At 39.0% G+C, this 23,802-nt stretch overlaps 4 protein-coding genes across 5 annotated transcripts; 2 read left to right on the top strand and 2 right to left on the bottom strand.

The window, feature by feature from the left end:
• LOC18781284 (peroxidase 42) lies at positions 559-2,932 on the bottom strand. Its single transcript, XM_007211517.2, has 4 exons — positions 2,338-2,932; positions 2,048-2,236; positions 1,487-1,652; positions 559-1,350 (listed from the first exon to the last, which is right to left on the bottom strand). The coding sequence occupies exons 1-4, from the start codon at positions 2,557-2,559 to the stop codon at positions 938-940; spliced, it is 990 nt and encodes a 329-aa protein (XP_007211579.1). The 5' UTR covers positions 2,560-2,932; the 3' UTR covers positions 559-937.
• Positions 4,491-11,462, bottom strand: LOC18780475 (tRNA wybutosine-synthesizing protein 2/3/4). Of its 2 annotated transcripts, none has more exons than XM_020562757.1 (10): positions 9,061-11,462; positions 8,469-8,868; positions 7,471-8,378; positions 7,191-7,368; positions 6,749-6,878; positions 6,391-6,626; positions 5,830-5,965; positions 5,529-5,605; positions 5,172-5,278; positions 4,491-5,078 (listed from the first exon to the last, which is right to left on the bottom strand). In XM_020562757.1, the coding sequence occupies exons 1-10, from the start codon at positions 9,782-9,784 to the stop codon at positions 4,963-4,965; spliced, it is 3,012 nt and encodes a 1,003-aa protein (XP_020418346.1). In that variant the 5' UTR covers positions 9,785-11,462; the 3' UTR covers positions 4,491-4,962. The 2 variants fall into 2 exon arrangements, with proteins under 2 accessions (XP_020418346.1, XP_020418345.1); XM_020562756.1 differs by having other exon boundaries at positions 4,776-5,078; positions 7,191-8,378; positions 9,061-11,163; positions 11,270-11,461.
• On the top strand, positions 12,178-19,843 carry LOC18778249. Its single transcript, XM_020561474.1, has 9 exons — positions 12,178-12,648; positions 13,042-14,764; positions 14,869-15,229; positions 15,400-15,484; positions 15,963-16,019; positions 16,296-16,355; positions 16,640-16,861; positions 17,510-18,985; positions 19,217-19,843. The coding sequence occupies exons 2-9, from the start codon at positions 13,129-13,131 to the stop codon at positions 19,664-19,666; spliced, it is 4,347 nt and encodes a 1,448-aa protein (XP_020417063.1). The 5' UTR covers positions 12,178-12,648; positions 13,042-13,128; the 3' UTR covers positions 19,667-19,843.
• LOC18781308 (ATP synthase gamma chain, chloroplastic) lies at positions 20,129-21,730 on the top strand. Its single transcript, XM_007211385.2, has one exon. It carries the CDS (start codon positions 20,335-20,337, stop codon positions 21,463-21,465), a length of 1,131 nt encoding a protein of 376 aa, XP_007211447.1. The 5' UTR covers positions 20,129-20,334; the 3' UTR covers positions 21,466-21,730.

Raw genomic sequence — 23,802 nt, 5'->3', positions numbered from 1 at the left:
ATGTGCAATTGTACAAAAATAACTGCAATTCTTATTGCGCATTTCCACAGTAAAATTGATGGATAAAGATATGAGCCATGCTTCAGAAAACCAAGTCTCTCATCTGAGAGACTCAGAGAACCACATGAGCAATAGCTTATGACATGTGTCGACAAATCTCTCTCTAGAATACATAGCTAAAGGTATATAGATCTGATGCCTCCTGTCTCTCTTTGTCTATCTTGACATTTTCTACTTATTTAATATCTCAATAATGTGAAGCTTTTGGAACCATCCATCCTCTGGTTAATTATTGTGTCTATGCAAATCTTTCATAACCATATCCTTCCAAGCTATGCACACATTACTATCTGAGTACCCTACTCACCAACTGATATTAATTAATTAATTAGTGCATTGATCTGCTTAATCATATATTTGCTTACGTGTTATTGAGAATCTTATCCTTTCTATCTTTTGTGTTTTGTTTCCATTTTAATTTGAGCTACTTTTTTAATTTTTTTTGACTGATTTTAATGTATTTCCCCACAACATCATGATATCATGAAAGATGCTTGATTTATAAGCATGAATCATCAAAAACCATCATCATTGAAATCCATACATCATACATGTTCAAAGTTCAAACCATCCATACATACATATACACACATCCCAACATCCCCCATGCCCATCTCATCCAACGCCACAGAAGAAAAAAACAAAACAAAACCTACATCAACAACTAGTGCATGATCAAAGGCTTTAGGCCAACATGACACCACATGCCTTTTAACCAGAGCAATGAACTCTGCCATAAAAACAAAACAGCATCTAGAAAGCCCGTCTTATTATGCAGCTTGTCTCTCACACACTTTTTTTCTTTCTCAGTTGCATAATCAAAGAAAAAAAAAAGAGTGGATCAAGACTTTTTTTTTTACGAAGTAAAAGGTTTGATCTAGTCGTGGATCTTGTTGGCAACATTGCACTGCTGCCTGATCTCTCCCTTTGTTCCTGTAAGAGGGTTGTTCTCAGAGAGAATGGTGAAAGCTTTTGAAAACTCCTTAAAGAAGTAGTCTTGGCTCTTGGCCATTTTCTTGACATAGGGTTTTGTCCTCTTGTCTGTGGCTAGTTGGTGATCCACCATCATCAAACCCTTGTTGTCCAAAATGTTCCTGTAGTAGTTGTTGTCAAATATCATGGGGGTACCGCGGTCATTTCTCACATATTGAACCGCTTTGGGGTCAGGGATTGCATCAGGGCACTTCTTGAGCATGTGACCAACATGGTCAGGGTTGAGCTGAGGGTCAACTTCTGGGTATAAACGGTGCACCAGCTTCACACAGTGTGTTCTACCAACACTGTGAGCTCCTGTTAATTACAATTAGACCATAATCAGTGAAGTAACATGCATGCTAATCATGCTAATGATGTTTAAGAACTTTAAAACTATGTATGTATGTATGTATGTATGGATGGATCGATGGATGGTGATGTGCATATATACCTAGCAGGGCAACCAGACCAGGGGTGTCAATGCCCATGTCAGCAAACTTCTCAAGGACAGTGGACATGCTCTCATTGTGGTCAGGAAGGTATTGCTCAAGGATCTCTGCTCTGCTCCTCCTTCCATCTCTTCTTCCAGTTTTGAGAGGGATGAATGGGCCTCCTAGCTGAGAACACAGTAATAAAGTCGAAAATAATTAAGAGAATTGTACTTGACAAATCTACCAAATCCACAATTAAAAGGAAACAGCCTTGGGGTCCCAGAAATAGATAAAAATCTGTACAAATAGTTCAGATCTCTGTTTTACAGACCAACAGAATATGAAAAATGTACCAAAAACCACAAGAAAAAAAAGGTAACAACAGCTTTAGTGGTATTTGTTGGACAAAAATCTGTGAAAATCCTCGTTATCTTTTAGCTGAAAAGGGAATAATAAAACTTGAGTTCTTGTCAAATTTTACTAAATAAAGATCAAAACCAAATTGTACCAACTTGAGATCTCTGTTTTACAGAAGAAAGAGAGTCAAGTCAAAGAAAAAGAGAGGTCAAGGAGGAAAGTACCCGAACAACACCCTCCCTAGCAGACAAAACAAGAATATCTGAACAAGAAACAACTCCAGGGCACTCCCTCTCCAGTGCTTCTTTAATTTCTTCAATGTACCTAAAGTTTCTCATCCCAAAGCTCCTGTCCATCTCCTTCTCAGACAAGGACCTCCTGGTTGAGTCCAGCAGCAGGGAAGCATCACATGACTGTAAAAATCCCACAAAACCCAAAAAAGAAAAGAAAAGAAAAGGGTTAAATAATTAACTAACAGAAAACCAGCAAATATTTATCAGAAATATAAATATACCTGGACAGCACAGTCATGGAAGATGTTTCTGAGCCAAGAGAATGCAGTGTTCTTGTGGCGCTTGTAGAGAAGCTTGACTTGTTCTCTGATAACATCTTCAGCCTGAGGACAGCTGTCCTTGTAAAAGTCCATAACAAGACCTGGGTCCTCTTCATTCTCAGCAAAACAAGACACTGCTGAGAAAGCTAGCAAAGCAAAGAAGAAGAGAGCTCTGGAACTCATGGTTTCTGTTCTGCTGCTTTCACTAAATCTAAAAGCTCCTTGCCTTGCCTTGCTTTGCTCTGCTCTGGGGTCTTGGCTACTTCTTAAATAGAAGAAATATGGATAAAAATGGCATTAAAAATTTAAAATAAGAGACACTTGTTGCAATTTTGGGTTCTCTGAGATGCCCTTTTGACCTTTTTCAGTGTTGTTTTCACTGCAAGCATTTATTACTAAGCAAAGGCTCAAACTTCAATATGCTAATTTTTGTGCTGGAAGCTGGCACTTGGTTTCACTTGTGTCGTGTTTGCATTGCATATACAGTTCACAGAAGAAAATGTCAGAATGGTGAGCCGTTACAATCCATTTAATATTTTGTAAAGATGGATCACAGTTTGCTTGATCTCGACCTCATCTTCAAGTATTTGTGTAAAATGGCTTACGTTACATATCTATTTTTCCAATTTTGTGTAGTCACATTTTGGTGACTCACATCACATAACTTGTTCTAATTTTCAGTACCTACCACCTTCCTAATTGAATTGAATCCTCAATTTTATAAATTTGACTTCTACAACCAATATTAGAGAGAGAGAATCGAATAACGTAAGCTACAAGTGTCTTGCTCTACTTTCACACTTGATATTGAAGGCACCCAAAAAAAGGAAATCAATGCCAAGGCAGTGAAAAATGAAAGTACAATGAAGATACGACCATGGAAGATTGATTTCAATATAATCATTAAATTATATCTATGATTTAACTTTTTAAGTGTGAGGTAATTGTTGATCTTGACCAAAATCAATCACCGAACTGACCTCTCGTGTGTTGAGGTTTTCCACTAATGTGCAAGCTTAATGCAACACAAACAACATAAAATTACGTACCATGCATTTCTTGAAGCCAAATGTAATGCGGAAAGGCAATGGCATTATGACAAAACACTATGATGACGCGTGGCGGCCCACAAAAAGAAAAGAAAATCAAAAAGAAAACGAAAGAAAACTAGCATTATCTTTTGGGAAAAAAAAATAAAAAACCATTCAATTAATCAAAAATAATTATTTAATTTAATGACACTCAATTTTTACGTATTTTCAAAGAAAGCCTTTGAATTTAGATCTTATTAACAAACAAATATTGTATAAAGCATATGAAAATTTAAATGCTGAGTTAATTTGGACAAACTAAGTTTGGTTTTATTTGGTGTCGTTTTATATTAAATTATGTTAAACCTAACTTACGCTAATCTAATTAACTGTGCTACTCATTTGTAAACAGTAAAACACAATTATGGCTACCGACACTTTGGCCTTCAAGTTGAGAGAGAATTGTGAACATCATTTATTGGGTCCACATGCACTGAAAGATGGAAGATGGCGGGTGGAGCCCAAGAATTATGACTCACCGTCACAGATTACTTAATTAGTACACAGCTTAGCTGTTAAGGATGATCATCTTTTCTTTTTTCTTTTTTGGTCAAGGCATATTAAATTTCTAATAATATATATTGGTTCTTGTTCTAAAAGTTTAAAAGAAAAACAGTAACATTTATCCAAATTTTCAATAAATAATTTTGCATGGTTACCCCATTTCATGCACGTGCCTGTCATGTGTAGGATAACTCCTCCTAATAATAGGACACTATTTATTTAATTTTTAATTCCCTAAATGTTAATGATCCTGTCTGAGTCTGACTGACAAAGCAACAAGTAAGAGCAATTTACTAATTTTCTTTTCTTGCACGTAGAATCTCAGCAACATCTTTGGATTATAGATTACATCATTTTTTTTTATTTTTATTGAGTCAAATTTAATTTATTATAACCAAGGAACAAGTTCACAAGGATCCTGCATTAGATCCTGGCGGGTCTACTATCCACCTAATATTTTAATCCATCAGTACATTGAATTACTACATCAATTTAAATGAACCGCAACCATAATCCGCATTCCAAAATTATTTTTTAGACTTGAATTAATTCGACTGTTTCAAAGTACAAAATGTTTGCCTGCATGCCTCTACCAGAAAAACTTCCACACTCCATTGTATTGCCCAATTCTTTCTATCTCTCTTCTCATGTCACTTGTTAAACGATGGAAGAGAGAAAGAAGAGGGAAATACAACCCGGGTAGGGAAGAAGATAGATGACACAATATGCAGGCTTTCCAATTTTAAAGACCAATCTAAATTCAGAAACAACAAGTACATAAATGACAGGATATGCACCATCGGATGAAGTTTAATCTAATAATCAAATATAAGATTATCAGAACTGAAAAATAAACTAAGGTATTATCAAACAGGCCAAAATTAATCGGACCCAGTAACCCTAGTATGCTGCCAGGAGGCCCAGGACCCCGTGAAAATGTGGGTCTTGAATAATTTTGTTGCTTACAAGTTTTTTACAACAGACTGAGGCTTTAATTTGGCCATCTCTGGCTCTGTCTACATCTTACATCTGCAACAAGATGACGGATATGTGGGGCATACCATTTCACTCTCTCCAAATGTTCTATTGAAACTTCCCAACAATGACCTGCAAACAAAAGCAATTTACACTTACACCACCCTCTAAACTGGAAATGGCTTATGCCTATGTTTTAATATCCATGTGTCTGAGAAATAATACCTTCAGATTTAGCAATTTCACCTACTGATTCTGATACATGTTTAGTCCATAAACTCTCCTCCGAGTCCTTGACATTACCATGCACATGTAGCATCCCGCCCTCACTCCTGCATTGTCAGAATTACATCAAATTGTGTACATTGGTCCATATGTAAGAGAGAGAGAGAGAGAGAGAGAGAGAGAGAGCTTCAACTGCTTATGATGCTGAAGCATCCTTTGGACATGCAATTAAAGCATTGATCTCGCATAGGAACTAATTATTTAGAGTGCTCATAAGCGAAAATATTTGCAGAAAGCATTTAAAATCAGAAAAAATGATGACAAGAACAATAATTTGACAATATAACGACATATCACCTTAATGCCCTAACAGCAGTGACCCAGCTACCCGCACTTGTTGGAATGAGACCGAGACAGACCCGATCAGCCACTCCCTGTGAGAAAACAATCAAGTTATAGCCACACACAGCAGAACCTCGTCTTGGACAATATCCCTGATTTGTATACCATGATAACTATGATAATGATGAATGCTTGCACTATGTGAACACAAAATGAAGTGAAACAAAAAGCAAGTGCACATGCACGCATACACAGATGAAGTTGAGTGATATCTATATCAGTTAGTAATGAAAAAGATGCCAGTCTTTGAACATACTTTAGGTGCCACTGTCCGGTTATCTCCTTCAAGAATGATACACCGATCACTCACTGAATTGGCTTGCAGATTTCGCCGCAGTGCCTCAACAGCATGGGGATTCCATTCACAAGCATAAACTAGTTTCGCGTTGGCCCTGGTCAACAAACATTATCACTTAGAAAAAACATCAGCAGCAATCAGGTGCACCTTAGGTATAAGAATGATAAAGCAGTATGTATCTAGAAGATTCATCCAAGCGTCTAAAGTCTGCCAACGAATGTCACAAATTTTTTCCTATGATAATTATTCTTGAAGAAAATTTCACCTTTCCCAAGAAAAAGTAAAAGTAAAAGATAGAATTTAATGCATATTTTTCTTACTTGCATCTCTAGTACGAAATCCTATTCTCATTATCCTCCTTTTAATAAAAACCATATTGCAGACAGACAAACAGATTCTGATAGACTGACTATTTTTATGTTCTATATACACACCAAGATTTGTGTGTGTGTGTGTGTGTGTGTGTGTGTGTGAGAGAGAGAGAGAGAGAGAGAGAGAGAGAGAGAGAGAGAGATGTACCTGACAAGAAATGGCAGAACAAAATAACCAATTCCAGCAAACAAATCCACAACAATCTCATCTCTGCAATTCAGAGAGGCCACGCGAAGCTTCTCAGAAAGGTTGCCCCAGGAGAACATACACTTAGTAGCATCAAAAGAATAGAGAATGCCATTTTCGCGATGATCAACCCATCCATTATCTCCCAGAAGAATCTCCAAAGTACTGTCCCTTGTACCGTTTGATGCAACTCGGCCCTGATGAATATATACAAACCAAAATAAGGCATGGAAAATGAGTAAACCAAATACCTACTCGAGAATAGTTTAACTTTAATGAGAAAAATCACTCTTTATAAGTATTTATGTATATTACTTACTTGGCGTGCAAGGCGATGAGCATTAACTGATTTGGCAATAACAGGCCAAAGCTCCTCCCGCATTGAGTCCCATAATGGATTCTTGAATGATGTTGCCGGAAGCACAACAATATCTCCAAGTTGCTCCCATCTAACAAAAGACAAAACCATTTAATATGAGTATCACTATCATTCATGGTCATTGTATCACCAGTGCAGCCCTCATCTATAGGTTTTAACTGAAAAACGTGATATGTGATATATAACTAACAAATCTTCTGTGTTATTATTAACTTAACTCCTCTTGCGTCCATACTTGTTTCCTTTCCCCAAATATTCCCCTTATACATTATCAACCCTTACTCCATTAAGACAATTTTTGCCTTTTTACATTATTTATAATCAGCTAAATTGAAAGAAAAAATATATATACATACTTGCAGAGGAGAACACAAACACAAACCTTGCTGGCAGCTCCTCTAAGAGTTCTTCAGGTAGTCCTTTATCCTTTATCAGAGAGCCCACAGCTTCATTCATTACTTTCAAGGGAGATTTGGCAGCTCTCCTGACTTCAAGGACTTCATCTGCCAGCTTAGTAGCACCACATTCCTTTAGAATGTCCAAGGCTTTTGAACACGTGACTGCATTCAATAAACATTCTTCCCCGATTACTGGTTTAACAAAGTGATCACTCTCTCCTTCAGATAAATCTGTCAAAGGACGCTTATTTTCTTTAAACACACCTGAAAATTTTCCGTTTACTGGAAAACAAATATGTAAACCACCTTTCCTGGAGTAAACCTTCCTTCCAAGATCTAACCATCCAAACTTTTTCAATATGTCCTTGCCTACTTTTGCATATTTTCTTTCGAGTTGTAGAATCCAATACGACTCTACCTGATGACCTATGCCATTTTCCCCAGGAAAGTCACTCTCAAAATTCAGATCAAGAGCTTCAGTTAAGCTTTGCGCATCTTCAGCCTGTGGATCTTGGAATCGTCCGCTTTTCTCACTATTAACCATTTCATAACGGTGAGCATCCCTTTCTCTGACAACTGGTTTAATATTATTATCTATACTCATCAGGGGAAGCAGGTTGATTTTCACAGGCTTACTAAACTTTGTTCCAAATGCATAACAAGATGCGCCACCACCAATCATAACAAGATCATCACCAACAATATTAGCTGTGCTGCGCACAAACAAATCTTCACTAGTAGATTCAAGTTTCGCATGCCTCCACACACTTTGCTTCAAGTCAAGTATTGCCAACTCTTGACAATGTTGTCTAACTGGACAACCACCAATAACTCCAAGATAATTCCTGTATACAAACATTGAGTGGGAGAACCTTGCATGTGGACTTCTCCCAGCCGCCTTCTCCTTCTTCCATTTACATGTTTGAATATTATAAACGTACAAGTCTCCAAGTGTTTGCTCACCATTATATCCTCCAAATATATATAGTTGAGATCCACATGCCACCATTGAGTGAGAATGTCGGGCGCATGGGTGTTCCCCACTGACAAACAACTCTTTCCACTGCAGATTATCTGTATCGAGGACATGCAAGGAAGAAGTGATTGTATCATTGTTAAGTCCACCAAACACATATATCTTTGAGCCTACAACTGCTGCAGCATGCCGATGCCTGCTTAACATAAATATATCTAACTTAGATGCATATTTTAGAAACAAAAATAACGACCACTTTAGTAGATTATGCAGTTAAAAGTCTCACCTGGGAGGAAATACGTCCCCAGAACATTCTAAGAACTTCCATTCCTTCTTTGATGTATTGAGGACCCAGACATCATTCAAAATTTTCTCAGGGTCAGACCTGCCTCCAATAACAAACACACAATCTCCAACCAAAGAAGATGTGTGACCCAATCGCGGGGACGGGCTGCTCTCTACATTAATTGCTTTCACAGTGCCAGAAAAAGGATCAACCAGCCAAGAATGATTTCTTCTTCCATGCCTTCCTATGCCTCCAAAGCCACCAAACACAAGAACACCATTTTGGTTTTTGGCTTCTAATGCACAAGCAGAATGACCCCAAAGGAAAAGATTCTCTTCGGGTTCACCAGAAATTGCCATCTCAACCACAGACAGACTACAACCAGGAACTTCCACGGACCCTGCCAATGTTTCAAAGACTCAGACTTGCTTTCACATTAAAAGGAAAGGTGTCCTGCAATACAGATTTGCAATCCACTTTCATTTTCCATCAAGTAAAGGTTGCAACTTCCAAAAAATACCACAGAAACCAAAAACACAGACAAAACAACCCAAGTAAATTTCAGAGTTCAAAATCATCAAAATCAAAATACCAGAATCAGAATGGGCATTGTCATCTCTCGCTTCCAACTCAGCCTCCCCATCTGCTAGAGTCCCACCATTCGCAGGAGTCGGACCCAAAAATCCCCCACTCTCACTCTGCAAAGCCAGGAAAAATGCTTCAGTCCGCTTCCTGTTGGCCTCCATTTTCTCGTTTGCCACCCCAACAAGGAACCTGACATACTCGCACGATACCATAATCTCGTGACTACTCCCCAGCGGCACTTCCAACCGTATCGAACAACGTATCGCGATAATCACGCGTTTGCTCGAATTCGTAATGCCAGACTCTCTGAACCCACAAGCTATTGCCTTTGAAACCAAAGACTGAGCCGAAGCCAAGTCCTTGCACTCAACAGCTATGATAAGAGGCTCGAATCTAAAAACAAGGTCGTTTTGGTTGTCCTGTTCGTCTTTGCTAGTTGAGTCGGAACGGAAGAGGCGGTTGAGGACTGAGTCGGGATCGGCCGGGTCGTGGGTGATGAAGAGCCACGTGCCACCCAAGGCTTTCTTCTTCGTCTTGAGTTTTGAGTGTGTGGGTTGGGAGAGGATAGAGATACGGCCGGAGCAGGAACTGGTGGTGAAGTAATTTGGGTGGCTGTTGAGGGTGTTGAGGAGAGGTATGATGGGGGCGTCCACCGTACCTTTCGGTGATTTGTCTGTCTCCTCTGACCGCAGTGACGCAAGCGTCGCCGCTTTTCTTTTCTCGAACTCCATCTTTTTCTTCTTGACTTGCAGCTTCTCAAAACCCTCGCAAAATCTCTAGCTCAAGCTCAACTGCTGAGGCAGAAGGAAGAGTTCGTTTGGGAGGAAACAAAAGAGTGAGGGGTAGTTTGGGAAGTTCGATTGTTTAATCGTTTTAAGTTTGGGAACTAGGCGGCCCAGTGGGGAACAAGCTGCCCCGTTGAATTCAAGACTGAGAGTATCATGGGCCGAACAGAACAAAGAGATTTTGATTTTTGACCCGACTTAACACAAATCATTTTTAGTTTTTTTATTTATTTATTTTTTTGGGTCATGAACTTATACTCGAGTTTCATTTTGGTCATTCTATTATTTAACGTGTTATTTTAGTTCTTCAGCTCTCTCATTCGTGTCAATTAGTCATTTCATCATATTTCTCGACAATGTTAATCTCGTGAGTTGCACGTGATGAATTTTTTGGAAATAAATCTGACTTTTTTCTAGTCCATTTTGAGCAATCCAAAGCAAAGTTAGGGCTAAATTGGGATTCTTTTGATGCTTAGGGTTCGAATTTGGAGATTTTAGGGATTTTGGTGAATTGAGGTTTCAAATTGAGGGAAATGGAATAGATATGTGAATTAGGGTTTTAATTTGGGAAAACTGGATGTAGAGAGTTGGGTAGGTTGTTTTAGAAGATACTTTGTTCAAATTGATTAAATAGATGAAGTGTGATGGAAAGACTAAATTGGCACAAAATAGAAAATTAAAGGACAAAAATGAAATTTAGGGATCATTACGGTTAAAAACCCCCTTTTTTTTCTTTTTCTTTTTTTCTTTTTTTGTGTGGTTACATTGGAGGGGAGTGGAAGCCACCACTACTGTGGTGGAAACCTATTGGCAAAAACTCCTTTGTTTTAAGAGTATCGACAATTGTCTCCCTAAACCACGAGAAATTTTTACAGGTACTTGGTACACCAGCTGGCTGGTGTACCCACCAATAAGAATGAGACACGTGTAATAATTTATTTTTACCCTTTTAACAATTTGTTCCACTAGTATTCTTCCGTTAGCCTCTTAACTGGATCTCTCCGTTAGCCTTTTGTTCCGTTGATACCAATTGAGTTACACTTGTTCCGTTAGTATTCCCAAAAAATGGAACTCAGCAATAGAATCTACAAGAACAGGAAGGCAACCATACACCCACCAGGATAGGCATGCAGAGCTTCAATGGCTGCAGCTCTGCTCAAAAGGTCAGCTCCAAGCATGATCGCATGACCACCTGTAAGGCCATCTTCTTCATACATCTTTGCATACTCCTCCGCTGACTTATCTAACACAAAGTTGGTAACAAGAGCAGACCCATCCTCCTTTGAATCCGAAAGGGTGGACCCAACAATTTGTTTCACTTTCCCCTGAAACCAAATCAACATAACAAGTACAGAAAATCAACAAAACACAAAAACACAACCGGGCTAAATACACACACATATAAGTAGATGAGAAGACCAATAATCACACCAATATTGGAGCAAACCCCTAAGAACCCAAAACCAGTGCTCTCTCCAAATTTCCAATTCCAAACCCAACACTTCCAAGCGCACCCAAAACCCCATCAACTCCTCACCCAACCCTCACTCTCTCCCGAACTTCTAACCACACCCACATCCTCAACTTCCTCAAAACCCATATAAAAAGCCCACCATTTCGACCCCAATCTTCCTCAATTCTCTCTTTTGTTCAGATTGTGCTTTGAATTTTAACAAGGGGGGAGTTCGATAAATCTGGAGAACAAAAGAGAGAATTGAGAAATAAAAAATGGGAAGACTTCGGTGCAGTAAAAGCCTAATGGAGGGACAGACTTCAAAGGCTAACAGAAGAATACTAACGAAACAAATAGTTAAAATTTAAAAAGGCTAAAAATAAATTATTACACGTCTCATTCTTATTGGAATTTCTCCTAAACCACATTCTTAAATAAAATTTAGGGGGAGTGTGAAAACCCCGTCCAACCATGCTCTTTATCCAACTCTTAAAATAAGGAGAGAGAAATGAATCCTAATAACTCTATATAATTAAATACTTCTTTACTTTAATGTTATTTTAAATATTTATTTCATGTTAACTATTTATTATTATTATTTTGTATGAAGAGAGTATTTATGCTAAACTAAAAAATATATATATATATATTTATGATTTTCTAAACTCGGAGCATGTTTGAATTGAAATTATATAAAAAATTCATAAAATAACTTTATAATATTTTTAACTACATTTTAACTAAAAAATAAATAGCATAAATGCAACATTCGTAATGTTCCACTTCCACCACAGTACCCGCCTAATTTATAAATCATCCAAACGCAGCGTTTTGTGAGCGAGGGACGAGGGCAAATACCGCGAAGCGAAACGGCTAAGATCCCTGGCGTTTCAAGTCTTGGTAGACAGTACGAAACTACACTTGCCGACGTGGCTCATCTCCAACCCGCTCCTTCCTCGTTGCCCAAAACGGTGTTACAGAGGCTGTGACCCATAGGAGCAAACACCGATTTACAGGCTTCACAGCGGCTGCACAATTCTCGAGCCTATCATCTCTTTTTCCGTATTTCAATTTTCGCTCGCAATCACTGGTTTTGACATTTTGGGACGTAGGGTTTTTGGGAGTGAAATTAGATAAAATTTGATGGTTGTGGATTTTAGATTTTGATCTTAAAATTCGAAGGTGCATTGGGTTTTTGGTGTAATTAGACACCAAGTCCAAGTTTACTAGAGTTCAAAACAGGCAGCAGGCGGCCTTCTTCTTCCCAATCACAATCATCGTAGCTTTGGCATTCAGAAGTTGAATTATTGGCAGGGCAACACATCATCTGATACATCTATTTTCTTTCTTTTAAAAGGTGAGGGCTTCGCTTTGCATCAACATTGTGTTGTATTTGTTTGCTTGTTCAAACGTTTGGTTTTAGTTGAATTTGAGTTTTGTTTTGTCTGTTTAATAAATTGTTAGTTCAGGTTGAAGAGTCAAATTGAGCGACTTTAGCATTGAGCTAAGTGATTTATTTAGAGACTCTTATCGAATATAAAATTGTGATTTTTTAATTTGAATTTGTTTGTTGGGTGATGGGCGTGGGGGGGGAGTGTACTTGGTAGCTTAGTCTGAGATATGCCCATTTGCCCAACTATTCATTATTGCCTAATTCAATTTCTAATAAACATACTTCTTACTTAATTCAGTGTATCATTACTGGTCAGCCTGAAATTTAAACTTTTTATCATTTTCTGCCATGGTTCAGGTGGCAAAGGTGTTTTAATTGTCATCCCAGAGACTTTTGGGCCTGTTATGACTTCAAGATTTAATTAGAATCTTAAGGATCAGCTGCATGCTATATTGCTTGTCCAAAATGTCTTCGTGTCCAAATGCACAATCAACAAAAGTTGGGTATCGTCGTCATCAAAATGCTCTTAGTGCTACTGAGGTCATGAGTGAGCAGCATGAGAGTAGTTTGAGACTTGAGGAGGATGAGGATGAGGATGAGGATGAGGACGAAGATGTAGATTTCAATCCTTTTCTAAAAGGAACCCTTTCACCAGAAGCTTCTTCAAGTCTGAGCTCTGAAGTAGAAGGTTTAGATGGTGAAGTTGTTGACAGCAGTAGAAACACTGTTGAAACTACTGGCATTAATTCATTGAGTGTGGCTCGTGAGGTGCAAAAGTGTTCTGTTAGAGAATCTGAGCATGGGGAGGAAGAAATCGTGATGCAAACTACTGTTTTTCCTGAAGGTGCATCTGAAAATGAATTTGAAAAAACAGTTCCTGGAAATGCTAACAAGAGAATGGCTGCCTTCATCACTCAACCTGTCAGTGAAACTGTTCAAGAAAAGGATGATGTCTCAGGCAGTGGAACTGATGTTAATGATGCTATAGTAGGAGGGTTGAGTAACACAGAAGACATCCAGAATCCCACTATGGATTTAGATGATGAGGATGAGGATGCTATTTGTAAACGCACCCGGGCCCGCTATTCATTAGCAAGTTTCACACTTGATGAACTCGAGACTTTTCTTCAAGAAACAGATGATGACGATGACCTCCAAAATATTGATGATGAAGAAGAATACAGGAAATTTCTCACTGCTGTTTTACAGGGTGAAGGTGATGACCAGTCAACTAAAGAAAATGAAAATGCTTATGATGAAGATGAGGATAATGATGCAGACTTTGAGATAGAACTTGAAGAGTTACTTGAGAGTGATGTGGATGAAAATGTGAAGGACAAAGTTGTGGAGGAGAATGGAGGAGCTGGAAGACGACCAAAGACTAGGCAGAATAGATGCCAAAAAGCTCCTGCTCAATGTAAGAAGAAGATTTTAGGACAGACAAAAAGGCCATTGCGCCCCCTTTTACCAGTTTTGCCAAAGGGACCAATGTCCTCTTTCTCTACCCAGGCCAGCAGAACTCTAATGCCTGGGACAACTTCAAGCTGTTTGTCTTCCACAATAGAAGATCGTTCTATAAATGGATTCACTGCTCACCAGATAGGCCAGTTGCACTGCTTGATCCATGAACATGTGCAGCTACTTATTCAAGTATTTTCTCTGTGTGCTCTTGATTACTCTCGGCAACATATTGCCTCCCAGGTTAAGAGATTGATCTTTGAGATGCTCCATAAGCGTGACGAGGCGCTGGCACGGAAGAGTGTACCATATCCTGCTGTTTGCTTTTTCCCATCAGTGCCAACTGAGTTCCCTAATTCCTACACGACACAAAGCACCTTAGTGTCATCCCTCACATATGATGCACGTAGAGAATGTTTTTCTTCGAATAATCAGAGGGCAGTTTCACCAAATATTTCTCCTTCCAAAGGTAGACGTGAATGCATTCCTAATGGACAGGTGGGGTTCTCTCAGAATATGGGGGGTGCTTTCTGGGTGCCTTCTATAAGTGGTCCTGTGCTATCTGTCTTGGATGTAGCTCCACTTAGTTTAGTTGGAAGATACATGGATGAAGTTGATACAGGTATACCATGAAGGTCTCAAGTGTTTTTCATGCTTTTGCTAGCACATTTGTGTCGAGAAGTTTGATCTTTATCTATCTGCCATTGATTTGAATTGTTTTGACAGCTATTCAGGAAAATCGACGGTGTTACGTGGAAACTAGTTCTGATACACGCCTTGAAAAAGAGCCTTTGTTTCCCCTTCCTAACTTTCCATTATGTGCTCAAGCCAATTTTGAAGCTGTAAGTGGATCTGGTTCCTCAGTTTCCAATGTTGCTCCATCTTCATCTAGTCAACAACCGCCCAAGAAGTCACTGGCTGCTACCATTGTTGAAAGTACCAAGAAGCAATCGGTTGCTATAGTCCCAAGGGAAATATCAAAGTTAGCCCAGATATTTTTTCCTTTGTTCAATCCGGCATTATTTCCCCATAAGCCACCGCCTGGAAACATGGCAAATCGAGTGCTTTTCACTGATGCAGAAGACGAGTGAGTTGCATGCTTTCTCCTTTATTCTTAAGTTGGTGGCTTATCCTGATTTGTTGCTGCTGTCAGAATTTAGATATCATGTTTAGTATCAATCTGCAGTATTCCTTTATTGTTGTTGTAAAGACTTTCTTATGAAGGTTCATGTGTTTTATTTTGGAATTGCAATGCAGATTATTAGCATTGGGGTTGATGGAATATAATATGGATTGGAAGGCAATTCAACAACGTTTTCTTCCTTGCAAATCTGAGCGCCAGGTAATCTTTTCTAGACTATGTATTGTGAGCACAAAATTTTCTGATTATTGTCTTTGCTGCTAAGTCTTTCATTACTCATGCTTTTCTAATCAGCAGACGAGCCATATGTTTTAGTACAGAGAAGTCAAAGCATCATTACTAGTATGGAACTTTTGTATTCAATAAAGCCCCACTAGTGTGTAATGTAATGCAACCACAAAATTTTGTAATAATTTATGCTTGAACCAGAACTTCAGCTTGCTCATATTTGTTTTGCTCAGCAATAGAGCAACCACATGTTTTATCCGAGAAGATTGAAGTAAAAAATGCTCAAGTTTTTTTATCTCAGAATACTGCCAGTTGCTATTCAATTAAGAATTAACTACTTTATTATTGTGGACTCAGTTCAGTGTCTGCTTGATGGTTAAGTACAATGAATGTCATAAAATTATAAGCAATGGTGGCCTATTTTATTTGACATGAACTTCTTATTTTACAGATTTTTGTTAGGCAGAAAAATCGCTGCTCATCAAAAGCACCAGAAAATCCCATAAAGGTATGTAATGAGCTTATTAATTGAAATATTTCTTTATTAAATTATTAGTATTACTGTTTGGTACAGGCATTATTGGTGGAATGAGATGATCTGTGCTTTCACCTCCTACATTTTTCTATAAAAATTAAATGAGCACCATTATGAGAAGGTTACTATTGTCATTTATTGGAGTTTAATTCATGCGAAGGCATGAAAAGTCAAATATTGTTAGGGTAGTTGGACAATACCCTGTCTTTTATCTCAGCAACTCATGTAGTTGTCTATTTCTTCATGCAGGCAGTTCGGAGGATGAAAAACTCACCTTTGACTGCAGAAGAGTTAGCATGTATTCAGGAGGTAATTTTACCCGGAACCCATAAATATTATACATACATATATGTATATATAAGCTTTGAAAGCATTACTCTTTTGTGTGTGTGTGTTGACTTTGTCTCAAATTAGGTACCAATTCTCAGTTGTTAGATCAGAATTGACAGCTAACATGCATTTAGATGCATCTCACACACTGCATCTGGATATATATATGTTTATGTATATAGTATGTATTGGTGCATTCATGTTTTATGTATCAGATTCTCATGCAATCAAGCTGTCTGATTTATTATGACCCCAATACTCAGGGACTTAAGGCTTATAAATATGATTGGATGTCCATATGGCAATTCATTGTCCCACATAGAGATCCAAACTTGCTGCCCCGGCAATGGCGCATTGCTCTTGGAACTCAGAAGTCATATAAGCTTGATGAAGCAAAAAAGGAGAAGAGACGGTTATATGAATCAAAAAGAAGGAAGCATAAAAGTTCAGATTTGTCAAGTTGGCAAAATTCATCTGAGAAAGAGGTCTGACTTCCTTTAAACCGAGAACATTCGACAAAATCCCATATCTATTTCCATTAATTTTTAAGTAATCTTTTTATGATAAATATAAAAAATGAAATGCTGTGTTGACTGCTGAACTGCCCATAGTAACACTCATAGACGAGATCAAATATTATATTATAAAAGTTATGGGTAGGCTTTAATTTAGCTGCCTTGCTAGACTTAATTTTAGCTAATTATATTCTATGCTTCCTAAATGTTGATGAATATGTTGAGCCTTAGGAGTATAGCTTGTGTAGAATTTTCTGAAGTTTAGGAATTAAAAATAAATTAAAAAATGTAAGAAATAGGAGGTCCTGGGTTCAGCCTGTGAAAGAAAACAATTTAGGAAAAAGAAGGCTATCCCCCCTTACATGGCCTATTATACCATTTGATTCTAATAGTTACATTGAAATGCATCAAAGAGTCTTTAAGTTAGCCAGTTTAGCATGAATGTGCGGGAAGTGTGCGCCCATTCCGACTTTACTCATTTTTCAGAATTGTATCAGAATTTCATTTGGACCCTTTTTCTTTTCCCTCAAACCTCTAATTCAGCTGAGCTTGGGTTGTAGATGATTGAAAGCTCATTAAGTGGATGATGATTATATTTAATTGTGGTAATGACTGCAGGACTGCCAGGCTGAAAAGTCTGGTGGAGAGAACAGTGCAGATGGTTTCACAGACAATGCAGGTGAAACTTATGTTCATGAGGCCTTTTTAGCAGATTGGAGACCGGGTACTTCCAGTGGAGAAAGAAATCTTCATAGTGGTACCCTATCCCAAGAAGCTATCCGTGAATGGGCAAATGTTTTTGGGCATAAGGAAGCTCCTCGAACTCAGACTGTGTCAAAGTATCAGCAGAGCCCATCTCTAATTACTGGTTTTAGACATTTTGCATCCGGTACCACACAAACGAATCATTCTGTTTCTCATATGACTTCAAATGCCTTCAAATCTCAATTCAATTATCGGCGGTATCGAGCTCGTAGAACTAATGGTGCACAATTAGTTAAGTTAGCACCAGAATTGCCTCCTGTGAATCTTCCGCCATCTGTTCGTATAGTCTCACAATCTGCCTTCAGAGGCTCTTTATGTGGGATATCTTCTACGGTTTCTGCTTCTGGAGTTGGTAGTGGTTCTTCTGCAACAGACAATCTGTTTTCTAAATTTTCTCAAGTTGGAAGGTTGGGGATTTCTGATGCCATAACATCTAGACAGAATAAAACTCATTCTCCAAAAGACAGCGTTGCAACTTTGCGTCCGGAAGATTCTAGGATCGTCAAGGATAAATGTGTAGAGGAAGGAAGAGATACTGATTCTGACCTTCATATGCATCCTTTGCTGTTCCAGGCCCCTGAAGATGGACGTTTACCCTATTACCCGTTGAACTGCAGCAACAGAAATTCCAGTACTTTCAGTTTTCTTTCAGCAAATCAACCTCAGCTAAATTTAAGCCTTTTTCATAATCCTCATCAAGGAAGCCATGTTGATTGTTTTGACAAATCATTGAAGACATCCAACTCAACATCACGTGCCATTGATTTTCATCCACTTATGCAAAGAACTGATTATGTAAGTAGTGTCCCAGTAACAACATGCTCAACTGCACCCCTTTCTAATACAAGTCAGACTCCATTGCTGGGCAATACTGATCCACAGGCTTTGGGCACTAATGAGAAAGCTAATGAACTGGACTTGGAGATCCACCTCAGTTCTACATCCGAAAAGGAAAATTTTTTGAAAAGGAGAGACGTTGGTGTGCATAATTCAGTTAAATCAAGAACAACTGCCCCAGATTCTGGAACTATTATGATAACTCAATGTGCTAATGGTTCATTGTATCAGCACGCTGAAAATTCTTCTGGAAGTGGTAGCGAGCCTGTTTCAGGTGGCCTTACATTGGTTATACCAAGTAATATTCTCAGCAGATACAATGCAGATGATACAGGTGAGCAGTCTCAACCTGATATTGAGATGGAACAGGAAGAGTTGAGTGACTCTGATGAAGAAAATGAAGAAAATGTTGAGTTTGAGTGTGAAGAGATGACTGATTCTGACGGAGAGGTGGGATCGGCTTGTGAAGGAATTGCTGAGATGCAGAATAAGGTGACTTTTCTCTTTTATTTGGTTAGTTCTAAGGTTCTATTGGCTGTGGGAAGCACGTATTGTATCTTCTGGTACAAGTTATTAACTGACTGATTCTACTTGCGACCTCCATCTCTTCTTGTTGTTGGTGCCACCAATCTTGTTTGGGAGGAGTTTTTTATTAATATTTTCTCAATGTTTATATCTATATCATTTTGTTCCTTTTCTGAATTTCTATTTTCTTGTTTATAGGATGTTCCAACGTTTGCAACAAAAAGACCTGCAACAGTAGATCCTGATGGCAAACAGTGTGAGCCAAAAGCGGGCTGTCATACTCAGGACAATATTCGCAACACTCCTTCCTTGGATGATGCCAGTAATTCTTCATGGTTAAGTTTGGATTCATGCGCACCCGATCGACCTTCACACATGATGTCCAAGCATGACGAAAGCACAAATGACAGTGGTCTTGCTGCCAATGATATGTCGTCATCTCGTCCCGCTCGGTCTTGTAAGAATGTGAAACTCGGCACAAGAGAAGTTGTGGCACAGAGACAAGGTGTGGACATGGCGCACCAACTGAGCCTGGGTCCTCTAGCAAATCCCACAATAAGGAAACCTAGGAAGCGTGTGTGCAGAACCAATACATGTTTGAACATAGGTTTGACTGTAGAAAACTCAAACTCCAGCAGTGATGGCTAACACAAAACATACTAATTTGTTTATGCGCTTATACTAACCCGTTTCTAGTTGATCAGTAAATAAATAATATCTTACTTCTTGAACCTCAACCCCTTAAGCCAGTGGTGCCCACAACTCAGCGTTTGGGTGTGTCTATGTTGAAACTTTTTTACATCAATTCAACTGACATTCGCATCTTTCACTGGGTTAAATTGATATTTTTCTCAAATTGACAACTTTGGCAATGATGCATTACTTGTGGCTCTCAATTATTCGATAAAAAGAAAATTTTACGTTGACCCTTTCTTAACTGAACTGGAGTTTTACACAGAGGGAATCTCCACCGCTTAGCCGCATATACCGTCCAAGTATCATCCCATTCAGATCATGCCACGTAAGATAGGACCCACCCATGAATTAATGATAAAATGAGAACCAAATGCCAGCCCCAGGCGATCACCAACGGTCAAAATCCTTATCCCAAAACCTCATCCAATTCCTCCTCCTCCCTCCACTCATTCCCACTATTTGCCTCCATACACCAGAAGTACTCACATGAAGATAAAACTTGACAAACCCAAAAAACAACCTAAAAGAAACCAAACCTCACATATCAGACCCTCTTCTCTGTTCCTCCTCAGCAGCGTTTCTTCCCTCCATTTCAGAGATTCAGAAGCCCCATTAAAACCATGTCTTGTTCAAATTTGACAATGTGGGTGTCTTCAAAACCTGCCCTTTCTGACACCTCCTCGCTCTCCTGCCGTTCTTTTATCAGCCCTTTTCAGCTTCCTTCACAAAACTCTCTCCCTGCCAGCCCCTCAAGATCGTCTTCTGTGTCCCCGATTCACTGCGGTCTCCGTGAGCTTCGAGAACGTATTGATTCTGTAAAGAACACCCAGAAGATCACTGAGGCTATGAAGCTTGTGGCAGCTGCCAAAGTCCGCAGAGCTCAAGAAGCTGTCGTTAATGGAAGACCCTTCTCGGAAACTCTTGTGGAAGTTCTTTACAACATCAATGAGCAGCTCCAAGTGGAAGACATAGATGCTCCTCTGACCAATGTTAGGCCTGTCAAGAAAGTTGCTCTTGTTGTCATAACCGGCGATCGTGGTCTTTGTGGAGGTTTCAACAATTCAATTATCAAGAAAGCTGAGAGAAGAATATCTGAATTGAAGGCTCTTGGTCTCGAATACACGATCATCAGCGTTGGCAAAAAGGGTAACTCTTATTTTCTAAGGCGGCCTTACATTCCAGTTGATAAGTTTCTTGAGGGAACCAACCTCCCAACTGCCAAAGAAGCACAGGCCATTGCAGATGATGTGTTCTCCCTCTTTGTGAGTGAAGAAGTTGACAAAGTTGAGCTTTTGTACACCAAATTCGTGTCGTTGGTTAAGTCTGACCCTGTGATTCATACCTTGCTTCCACTCTCACCAAAAGGAGAGATTTGTGATATTAATGGTGTGTGTGTGGATGCTGCCGACGATGAGTTCTTCAGGTTGACAACAAAGGAAGGGAAGTTGACTGTAGAGAGAGATGTGGTGAGGACAACAACCGTGGATTTCACACCGGTTTTGCAATTCGAGCAGGATCCAGTTCAGATTCTTGATGCTTTGCTGCCTTTGTACCTCAACAGTCAGATTTTGAGGGCATTGCAAGAGTCACTAGCCAGTGAGCTTGCTGCTAGAATGAGTGCTATGAGCAATGCAACTGATAATGCAGTGGAGTTGAAGAAGAACTTGTCCAGGGTCTACAACAGGCAGCGCCAGGCCAAAATCACAGGAGAGATATTGGAGATTGTTTCTGGTGCCAATGCCTTAGTTTGATCGCTGGATAATGGGGGTGATTCTTTTCTCCTCCACATGAGTTTGTGCATCTTAATTTGTTGGTATGCATGTTCCATTATTCGTCGAAATATAATGAAGATCGGTACTTATGCAGATTTCACACTTGATTGTAATTCTCAACTGCGCATAAACTTTGTGCACACTATTTTGGAACAACAGAGCATTCCACATATATTGTATGTCCTTTTTTCTCCATCATAGCCAACAATACTGTTAATCTAATTAAAGATCCCTTCTTTTCATATATTGTCTCTTGTTCAATTATATATAGATTTTCCTAAAGATCCTCTCATGTTTGCGTTTACTTTCAATCCAACCAAAACCAAAACCATTGCCATGGTATTAATTAATCACAAAATCTAAGCCGAGCCATCTCTTCAGCTATTTAGTAAATCAACCAACAATAAATTAAGATTTCAAACCCAACTCGGCCTTTCCTTTTCCAATCAAACTGACCAAATTGGTATACAGCCATGAAGAAAGCAAAACCAAATTGGTAATATTAACTTTACAGATAGGCAAAGATGATCAAATTGGTAACATATGCTAACCTTTAGTTGTATCACAAAGCCAACAAGTTAAAGGATACCGACTAATTCAAGGTCTCTGGTTTACACCCTTTGCGTTTGGCCATTACCAAGTTCAGTCATGGTTTGTCATGACTTTGGTGCCAACATCAATGCTTACCCATGGCAGAACATGGTGAAGATTAATCTCGGAGAAAAAATAATTACAGGCTACAACAACTACAAGAGCTGCAAAATTACAAGGCACTTTAGTTGTGCATAGAATTATTGAACGGAAAGAATACCATAACCTTAGAAGTGATCAGAAGGACAATTTTGATTAATATAGTAATTCAAAAGCATCATTGTATTTCAACGCATCAATCACCATAGTATAAAGCATCCTTTGTTCCAAAAAGCATCATTGTATGATAAAGCATCAATCACCGTATTATAAAGCATCCTTTGCTCCAAAACAGTAACTAAGAAACTAGTAGGTGTAATAATCCTTGAGATAAGTTGGCTCTTCGCGCTTCCTCTTGGGCCTGCTACAAGAAGCTCCTGCATCATGTCCGGGGTCTAGATCGTCGTGGGCAAAAGCACCTTGCAACTCAGACTCTATGACCTCACCCCACGACATTCCACTTATGTCTACTTCTATTGGCCCGTGTTTAAAGTAGCTGATGCGGTAATTATCTCTGTTCAACTCTCGTCTGAGGACACCCTTCACCCGTAGTTCTAGGGCATGTACGCTGCCACAGTCAAAGTAATTACGCACAAATCCTATCCGATCCTTACGTGGAGGCGATGTTACTACTAGCATAATGGGTAGTGACATAGGACCACCATCGGAGGAGTCGTCACCTCCATCATTGAAACCAAATTCATCACCATCTGCGCCTTCATCCTCAGTATCACCACCTCCTTCATCCTCAGTATCACCACCTCCTTCATCCACAGTATCATCCTCTCCATCTCCAATGTCACTCAAATCCATGTCATCCTCTCCATCTCCATTGTCACTCAAGTCCATGTCCTCAGGAACCCCGCTTACATCTGTACTTTCATCTTGCTCTGATTCACCCTCCAACCCAGTACGGTGGTCTAAGTACAACCCCACAAACTGTCCTGTAGCAGGCTCAAAATACTTACCAAAAAACAAACAAAACAAACATCAGTGACAAAGCAAAGTGAAACAAACAGTTCAGGAATCAAGAGGAGGATTTAGGGACATGAGTTTACCAATTTCATTTCTTTCTGCAAGAACAGTGATTTCACATTATCTTCTTCAGGCGCCAACCCAGTACGGTTGTCTAAGTACAACCTCCCAAACTGTCCTGTAGCATGCTCAAAATACTTACCAGAAAACAAATAAACAAAATCAGTGACAAAGCAAGTGAAACCAAAAATATTCAAGAATCAACAACAATATATTTCTGCAAAACGAAAGTTGACATCTTTCGTACCAAACTACTATAGAGGTTGATTGTCGACCAAAACATCCAAAATCATTTCAGAATAAAAAAGAAATATGAGTATTGCAGGCAAACATAAAAAGAAACCATGCATCTAAGAACTTTACAATTCAGCATGGGACAAATCCATTTCCTTAAGAACACACCAAAAGAAGGTACTGAAACATGAGTGCATGAAAAGGGAAATCAATTCTAACCAGAGCTATCTGTAATGCCTGCAATGTTGTTGCTGGTTCTGTATTTAAGTGGTGATTATTCATTACGTATTCAAGAAGCTTTTCGACCATAACCTTGACAAGATCCTGCATAATAGTAACATCAATCAAGATATCATT

This window comes from Prunus persica, chromosome G4, assembly GCF_000346465.2.
Source record: "Prunus persica cultivar Lovell chromosome G4, Prunus_persica_NCBIv2, whole genome shotgun sequence".
Taxonomy (NCBI): domain Eukaryota; kingdom Viridiplantae; phylum Streptophyta; class Magnoliopsida; order Rosales; family Rosaceae; genus Prunus; species Prunus persica.
Note: the sequence above shows the minus strand (reverse complement) of the source record. Positions and strands in the feature narration are given on the sequence as shown.

Excerpts from the sequence above, each read along its gene's own strand:
- LOC18781284 (XM_007211517.2), bottom strand. The coding sequence starts at position 2,559 with ATGAGTTCCAGAGCTCTCTTCTTCTTTGCTTTGCTAGCTTTCTCAGCA. Across the intron at positions 2,237-2,337 it reads TCCATGACTGTGCTGTCCAG|TCATGTGATGCTTCCCTGCT; the intron begins GTATATTTATAT and ends GGATTTTTACAG. Across the intron at positions 1,351-1,486 it reads TGGTCTGGTTGCCCTGCTAG|GAGCTCACAGTGTTGGTAGA; the intron begins GTATATATGCAC and ends TGTAATTAACAG.
- LOC18780475 (XM_020562756.1), bottom strand. The coding sequence starts at position 9,784 with ATGGAGTTCGAGAAAAGAAAAGCGGCGACGCTTGCGTCACTGCGGTCA. Across the intron at positions 6,879-7,190 it reads TTAGAGGAGCTGCCAGCAAG|ATGGGAGCAACTTGGAGATA; the intron begins GTTTGTGTTTGT and ends GTCTTTTGTTAG. Across the intron at positions 5,079-5,171 it reads TGAAATTGCTAAATCTGAAG|GTCATTGTTGGGAAGTTTCA; the intron begins GTATTATTTCTC and ends TTTTGTTTGCAG.
- LOC18778249 (XM_020561474.1), top strand. The coding sequence starts at position 13,129 with ATGCTATATTGCTTGTCCAAAATGTCTTCGTGTCCAAATGCACAATCA. Across the intron at positions 16,020-16,295 it reads CACCAGAAAATCCCATAAAG|GCAGTTCGGAGGATGAAAAA; the intron begins GTATGTAATGAG and ends TTCTTCATGCAG. Across the intron at positions 16,862-17,509 it reads AAAATTCATCTGAGAAAGAG|GACTGCCAGGCTGAAAAGTC; the intron begins GTCTGACTTCCT and ends TAATGACTGCAG.
- LOC18781308 (XM_007211385.2), top strand. The coding sequence starts at position 20,335 with ATGTCTTGTTCAAATTTGACAATGTGGGTGTCTTCAAAACCTGCCCTT.